This window comes from Gossypium raimondii, chromosome 7 (assembly GCF_025698545.1).
Source record: "Gossypium raimondii isolate GPD5lz chromosome 7, ASM2569854v1, whole genome shotgun sequence".
Classification (NCBI taxonomy): domain Eukaryota; kingdom Viridiplantae; phylum Streptophyta; class Magnoliopsida; order Malvales; family Malvaceae; genus Gossypium; species Gossypium raimondii.
This window is the reverse complement of record NC_068571.1, coordinates 4,554,281-4,562,053: the sequence shown is the minus strand read 5'-3', so window position 1 is coordinate 4,562,053 and position 7,773 is coordinate 4,554,281. Positions and strand designations below refer to the sequence as shown.

General features: G+C 35.3%; 1 protein-coding gene across 3 annotated transcripts; it reads left to right on the top strand.

Moving 5' to 3' along the window:
• Positions 1-337: 337 nt before the first annotated feature.
• Positions 338-7,645, top strand: LOC105765973 (uncharacterized). 3 transcript variants are annotated; one of them, XM_012585267.2, is made up of 19 exons: positions 391-808; positions 1,329-1,989; positions 2,535-2,735; positions 2,931-3,014; positions 3,629-3,688; positions 3,839-3,883; positions 4,032-4,231; positions 4,352-4,843; positions 5,005-5,107; positions 5,298-5,477; positions 5,563-5,652; positions 5,749-5,811; positions 5,915-5,989; positions 6,131-6,181; positions 6,331-6,411; positions 6,522-6,656; positions 6,861-6,968; positions 7,090-7,155; positions 7,298-7,645. In XM_012585267.2, the coding sequence occupies exons 2-19, from the start codon at positions 1,621-1,623 to the stop codon at positions 7,367-7,369; spliced, it is 2,475 nt and encodes an 824-aa protein (XP_012440721.1). In that variant the 5' UTR covers positions 391-808; positions 1,329-1,620; the 3' UTR covers positions 7,370-7,645. The 3 variants fall into 3 exon arrangements, with proteins under 3 accessions (XP_012440728.2, XP_012440721.1, XP_052489420.1); XM_012585274.2 differs by lacking the exon at positions 7,298-7,645 and having other exon boundaries at positions 338-463; positions 7,090-7,290; XM_052633460.1 differs by lacking the exon at positions 7,298-7,645 and having other exon boundaries at positions 7,090-7,290.
• Positions 7,646-7,773: the final 128 nt, after the last annotated feature.

Below are 7,773 nucleotides of genomic sequence, written 5' to 3'. Positions count from 1 at the left end.
TAGATGATTAACTTTACATAAATAGATGAATAAATTTTAAAATTATGAGTAGTTCTAGGTATTATATCAAAAAAATAGATATTATTAGAACATATAATGAGATATTGGTCAAAAAAAAAAAAAAGTCTTGTTCTCATCTCTATACTGAGAAAATCAGAAAGAAAGACCACGAGCGAAATAATAGGTTAGAATATGCCTTAAATTTATTTAACTTTTTAAAATTTGAAATTTAGTCTTTTTATTTTGTTTATTTTAATATGTCTAATTAACAATTAAATCTAAATTTTGTTTATAAAAATTACAGGATTTATAACGTGTTTTAACTAAAACGATAACCCTGAAGCCCAGCGAGGCCACTGATCATGAGTGCATTTAAAAGGGTAAAAACTTAGGTAGTCACCCTTTTTCCAATTGCATGAACGCCACACGTTGAATCAATCTCCATTCTACTTTCTCGTTTTATGTAAGTTGATGTATTATTTCTCTTTTGTTTTTAGACAATTAATATATGAAAGAACTTCCAAAAACCCATGCCATTTCCATGATTTCAGTACCTTTAGAACTCTTCCATTTTCCTTCATTATGACTTGGATTGAATTACATTTTTCTCTGGAAAAGAAGGGTTTCTGTTTTTTTTTTTAGTTGAAGAGAGAGTATATAATCATGGTACAATGATGATTATTTGTTTTAGACCTGAATATTGTTATATAGTTAAGCATTTCAATGAAATAGCCATAGCAATAGGATGATGACACAAAGCTTGAACCCAACCAACCAAAAGGGGAAAAAGTTCTCAGCAAAAAATGAAGTAAGCTGGCATTTGATTTGGATATTTACTTCCCACTATATATATTGTCATGTTTACAATTTAGCTGTATTTTTTTTCTTTTTTTTTTTGTTAATTTTCAAGAAAAGAAAAGCCTAGAGATGGCTTATTCTCCTTTTCTTATGTGTAACCTCTCCTTCTCTTTGTATTTATAACTCATTCTATTTTTAGCATTTTTCTTTTTCTCTCTCTTGCTTGAAGGAACAAAAACTTTGCTAAACAGATCCAAAAGGGGAAAAAAAGAAAAAGAAAAGCTCAGGAAAGGCAGAATCTCTCATGTTGCTCTTCCAATTAAAATTTTGCTATTTTTCATCCCATGTTATAATATCAAATTTCTTTTACAATAAAGTTGTGTGTTGATTTTTTCTTTTTTTTTTTGAAGAATATAAAGCTGTTGGGAATTTATTTATAAGTTATTGGTTTGGCATTTTTCATATTTGGTTATCAAAGTTTTGCAATAATTTTTACCAATTTCAGTTTCTTTTTTCTTCTTTGTAAACAGGGTGTTATAGTGTTTGAATCATACAGCCCAGGAATTGGCGTTGGAATTGTAAATTTATATAAAAAGAGGCAATTTTTGTATTGGATTTTAGAAGAAAATATATTGGAAAGGTTACAGATTTTGAGGATCAAGGGGAAATAAAAGGGGAATTCCATTTATCTTGGTATAATTTTAGAGGAATAAGGAATGAACTTGTTTCTTGTTAGACATGGATGACAAACTAATGGAGGAGAGATTTGTATGTATTTGGTGAAAAGAGCAAATGTAAGATGAGATAAGAGAGTGTTTAGAGATGGAAACCAAGGAAGAAGCTGAAGGAAATGAAGATTATCCACCATCACCCTCTTGGGAATTAAACCATCTTTTTGAGGTGGAGGAGGAGGAGGATGTCAAAGGGGATATTGGAGTAGCACAAAATCCTGAGCCCTCAGGGAGTTCGAATTATTCACGGTTGCCGCCGTTGGGGCATAGGCGCACTCAGAGCGATGTTCTAAATGCAGCACATCGCCGTAACAATAGTTTCCAGAGATTGAAAACATCTATGCAGAAAGCTTTGCGATGGGGTGGCAATTCGAGGGATGACAGGTTCCGTTCAAGCTTCAATCCTGAGGTTCTGGCAAACCAGAAACGCCAGTGGTATCAACTCCACTCCAAAACTATGGTATTTGAACTGAGCCCTTCCCTCTTCTTTCTTTTCTTTTCATTTAGTTTTTCCTTGGTTTTCTACAACCAGTTAGTGTTTGCATTATATGCAGCTTTAAATTTGTTTGATTGAATATAACTTGTTCTTGAAGAGCATCAGTACTTACACTGAACTTGTTTCCTCCCTTTTAGATGCATTTTGTTGCACTTTGTAACCTTAATCCTACCTTGATTTTCATTTGGTTTATACATCAGACATTGATGATATATAGGAAGCCATAATACATGGCTCTTATTGTTAATTGATTTTAGGTTGAATAGCCATGGAACTGGATAAACATTTTGCTCTTTCCCTTGCTTGAAATACCAATCTATAATAATCTAGTATACCTTAATGTAGGAAGTCAAGGGCATACCTTAAGTTAGTGATTCTGACAAAAATCTGCTATTGCTTGAAAGAATTTAGATGTTTAGATAAAATGGCTTGTGTAAGTTAACTTTGATGGGATACTGATACATATTTGTATTAGAAGTTTGGAATCTAATTGGAGAATGTTGTTGCAGGATAAGTTTAGATATGAGCAGCCGACTTCAATCTTTGAGCACTTCATTATTGCTGGGGTTCATCCAGATACTGATCTTGGGACAGTGGAGGAAGCCTTTGCTAAGAGGAAGAAGTGGGAAACAGATATGAAAAGATCTGGGATGATAGATGTTAAAATGCTGCAGAATCATGGACCTCCACTTCCAATATTTGAACCGCAGGTTTAGTACATAATTAAATATGACGAAACTCTTCTATATTTTTGACAATAATTACATGACCTTATGGAGATTAGTTTCTCCTTGCAAATTAAGGCTATGCCATTATAGAAGCAAGAATTTACTTTTTGTTTATTTTCTTTTCATATATGCTGACATCATTATTCTGTCACTCATTTTGTTTTCCCTGATTATCAGATACTTTTTAGATACCCTCCTGGGAAGAGGTTAGCTATGCGTTTGAAGGACTTAGCCACCTTTTGTTTTCCTGGAGGTGTTAAGGTTTGATCTCACTATTTTACTGTGATACTCTTGTCTACTGCAATATCAATTCTTTAACGTGGTGTGAACCATATTGAATGAGAACAGTCATTGGGTTAATTTGTCTGAAATTCCTTCCGTTGGTTCACACACAGCATTTGAAAATTCACTTTATCATTCTGATATTTAACCTGTTTGAGGGGAGAAAATGGTTATGATTCACTGAAGTTTAGCCTTTCTATGACATTGTAATTTGTAACTTGGTGAACAAGTGAGCAAATTGCTTGTGATGATCTAATTGAAAATTATCATCTCTTAGCCTTACATATAGGAGTAGCTAATGACATTTACCAGGAATGTGGAAGAATTTGCAGGATATGTTCCATAGGCATTTTGAGCACTGCATAAATCATTTATAGTGATTGCATTTAACTTTTGTACACATATTACAAGAAGCATCTTTCGCTTTTTCATATATATTGTTTCTATAGTTTAGATTTTAAGTTGTAGTCTTCAGCCCGAAATAGGATTTTGATGGCTTCTTGTATCTTTGTTCATTGTACTGGATTTTTTTTCCTTTTCTGGGTATTAATATATATGGACCTAATCCGAACATTTATTTTTCAATGAATTAGGCACGATTGCTGGAAAGAACTCCGTCATTTAGCGAGCTAAATGAGCTTCTTTATGGACAGGTATGCCAAATTAATGCATCTCTAATTGTCTCGTGTTTGAACTGTTAAAGGATTCTTGTAATGCATCTCTGTTTTACAAGTTTACTTGCTTCATCTTTCATTGGCCTAAATCCAAAACGTAACATTTTCACTATTCTATATTCTCCACAGGAGCATTTAAGCAGAGATGATTTCGCATTTATTTTTTCACTCAAGGTACATTTCGTATGTTCTCTCCTGTCAGTACTGCTGACTCCCACAACATAAGAAGTTGCCTGTTCTGTATCTCAGTTTTTTTCACTTGTTTGTTAGAGGAAGAGGACCATATATTAGGTTGTGAAACATTTTATGCTCCCTTGGTTAGGTGGCAGGCAATGCTACGGTTTATGGCGTTTGCTTGCATGTACCAGAACTTGTACAAAGACAGCCTGGTAATTTAGGTGGTTCATCACGCCTTTCTTCAATTGCAGGATCAAGCAGACAGTATATGGTTTCTGCACCTCGATGCTATTGTTTGCTAACTAGAGTGCCTTTCTTTGAGTTGCATTATGAGATGTTGAACAGGTTAAAGTTTAATCCCTTTTCCCCCATCACCTGTGAGAATTGTTTATCACCGAAATTTGAACGATATATAGCTATAATCTTTGCTGATAATTGAATTCTCAAGATCTTACTTGCATGCAGTATCATTGCACAGGAGCGCCTGAATCGAATAACCGAAGTTGTTAGTGAAACGAATCCATCTCTTGATGATCTTGCACCGTCTTCCTCGAAACAAGATGATCAAATAAATGATAACACCGTCACCAGCACTCCCAACAGCGAGTATGTTAATGAGTGGATGGCTTCTGCATTACCTGTTAACAGCACTGTAGTTCTTAGTAGTGACACTGCTGCCAATGATGAGGTTTCATCTGCTTCATTAAAGATAAGTTCACCATTGTCATCTGGAAGTGTAGCTGCGAGTGATGCTTCGGATTGGGGTCATGTTAGGGAAATAGAGAAGGATGTTAGGAAGGGTGTGCTATATATTGATGATAATGCATCTGAAGCCTCAGAAATTCGTTGCAGTGTTTTGGAAAGAATAAATGGCACCCATGAAAATGGACAAATTTCTCCAGATATTGGATCAGTTTTCAGCTTGCGGAGTCGTACTTCTTCTCAATCACTATTCAGGTGGTGAATTATGATTAACTAAACTGCTTTTGTTTCCGTTTACATTACAATATTCCTGAACAAAAGAAGTTTCCATTTAGATTACTTCTCTTAGTTTCTTGTGGTTCTTTTCCAGTTTTTTCCGATCACAATTTTCAGTAATATATTGTTATCTTTGGCAGTCCAGCTAGAAGCCTGACATCAGAGGATGATGAAGAGGAGGATGACCTTTTCTGGAATAATGAAAAAGAATATGGAGATGACTTGATAATGGAATGGGCTAAGGTTAGTTTTTCTCTTGTTTCTGATTTTTTGCATATCATTGAGGCCTATGTTAGTCGGGTGACTCAGGTGTTGGTATCAGAACATATACGGGTACAGAACTCATGTACTTCAAGAAATGAAGAATCGCAGTAGCATAGATTTTGGTTATTGAATTTCCATTTGATCTTTGTGTATCTGATCTCTTTGGTAGGAAAACAAAAATGATCTGCTACAGATAGTTTGCAGTTATCATGCTTTAGCTCTTCCACAACGAGGAAGTGAAATAGTTTTTCAGCCTCTTGAGCATTTACAGGCTATCGAGTATGTGAGACCTCCGATATCAGCCCTTGCCATGGATGAAAGCTTTTTTTATTCAATGGAACCTTCTGAGGTATTTCTTTGTTAACAGTATTTTCAGTCAGGTATTTCCTTCATAACTTATATATTTACTTAGATGTCACTCAACTTGGTGAAAGATCAATGCGAAGTTCGCAGCAGCTGAGGAAGCTCTTGCACTTTCAGTATGGACAACTGCAACGATTTGCCGAGTTCTCTCTCTCGATGGTGTAATGTTCTTTGATACATACCTATTCTTTAGCTGTTTCTATAACCATCAGCATTTGAATTGCAAATGAAAATGAACCTTATGATTGTTCCTTCAGATTTTGGCAGTGATTGCAGGAGTGTTATTGGAAAAACAGGTCGTAGTCGTTTGCCCGAACCTGGTAAGTTAAACCAGTTAGAAGAGGTTGTAATTTTTATTCCTATGTCAGCTATAAAACGTAGTATTGGGGTGACGACAGTAATTTTCATCTATCATCTATGCAGGGTGTTCTATCGGCCGTGGTGTTATCCCTTATTCCTATCATTCGTCCGTTTCAGTGGCAGAGCTTATTGCTTCCAGTAATCTTCCATAACCTCCATATCCCTGCTGCTCTTTCTTTGAAAGTTGACAGATATCTTTGTGGATGTAGCTTTGTTTCAATTAAGACTAATTCATGTGATCCACTATTTCTCATTTTTGTGAAATTCTCTTGCACTCAGGTACTGCCTATGAGGATGCTTGATTTTCTTGATGCACCTGTTCCATTTCTTGTGAGTTTTAGTGTTTTATTTTTGGGTGTTAAAAAAAAAGAATAGTACCCTTTTTGGCATTTGTCAAGCAGGTCAAAGCTTTTACTTTATTACGTATGAATGAACTTAAAAACACAGATGCATGATATCACATTTCTTTCATTTTATAGGTTGGCGTACAAGATAAACCAGCTGATTTGAAAATGAAATCAACATCCAATCTTGTTCAAGTTAATTTGCCCAAGAAACAGGTATTTTTGTGGTTTTTGAACATAGTTTTGCACTTTATTGGTTAGTATTGCTGGAAGTGTTTTGCCTTTACTCCCAAGTATTGTTGTTGGTTGTTTCGACTGTTCTTCAGGTGAAAACATGTTACGTGCCGCAACTTCCTCAACGGAAAGAGCTTGTATCAGAACTAGGGCCGATACATTCCACACTTGCCTTTGAAGGTTCAATTGCTAAGAAGCATCCTACATATAGGTGCAATGAAGTGCAGGTGTATACTCGTCACCACAACCATAATGTGCTGTTTCTACTTGCATGCCAACATGAATTCTGTTTTAACAGTAGATTTTACCATCCAACTTGTTTTCTGTTCCTTTAGCTTACACATCCATCTTTTTTTTTCTGTATTATTTACATTCATTTTCCAACAGCAACTAACTTCCGACCGAATATTTTTACCTTCTTACGCACTCAGGCTGAAGCTGCAATCCAGTTTTTGGCAATCATGAGGGACTACCTAGAGTCAATCTGTGCAAATCTGAGGTCTCATACAATTACTAGTGTACAATCAGACCAGGACAGGGTTGGGCACTTCCGATGCTTCTAATATTATGCTGTTGGTTTTTCCAGTTTGTTTCCTAACGATTACTGCAGAAATGCTACATGTTTCTCAGCTTCCTTTTTTGTCTTTGATTAACTACCAGGTTTCCTTGTTACTTAAAGATAGCTTTATCGATTCTTTTCCGATTAAGGACCGGCCATTTATTAAGGTATTTTATGCAGTTTTGGTTTTAATGATACTTGCAAAGCATACAACTCTCCATACAAATCTCAAATGTTCAGAATGATTGCTTAGACTTGGTAACTGAACAGCTTCAACTACTTGACATATTCCTGTTTTGTTGTTTGCAGCTATTTGTAGACACACAACTATTCACCGTTCTATCAGATTCTCGTTTGTCAAGATATGAGAATGAGCACTAACTTAAACCCCCCCACTAACAGGTATGTTGGCATCAGGTGAAATTTCCTAGGTGCAAAAAGCTCCATCAGCTATAAAAAAAGAAAAGAAAAAAAAGAAATGCACTTTATAAAGCCTGAAAGTGATGGTATCTGAAACTATATTGGTACTGACACTAAGCCATGTCAAATGACAATGGCTGCTGCAGAGGAAGAGCCATAAAATGTGAACTCACTTGCAGCAAACGATTGGGAAAAAAATGAATTTTGTAACATATAATGAAAATAATAATAATAATTGGGAAATGCCATAGAGAAGGTTGCAAACAACTGTTATCATCCCTAATATTTTATGGGATGTGATGCTTAGAAGATCAGAGATTTGTTATTACTCGTGAATCCTTGTAAATGTCAATAGTTTAATCGCA

What these genes read in the sequence shown, in the direction of transcription:
- LOC105765973 (XM_012585274.2), top strand. Translation starts at nt 1,621, where the DNA reads ATGGAAACCAAGGAAGAAGCTGAAGGAAATGAAGATTATCCACCATCA. An exon ending in GAGTTCTCTCTCTCGATGGT is followed by an intron (nt 5,653 to 5,748) that starts GTAATGTTCTTT and finishes TTGTTCCTTCAG; the next exon opens with ATTTTGGCAGTGATTGCAGG. An exon ending in TACAATCAGACCAGGACAGG is followed by an intron (nt 6,969 to 7,089) that starts GTTGGGCACTTC and finishes ATTAACTACCAG; the next exon opens with GTTTCCTTGTTACTTAAAGA.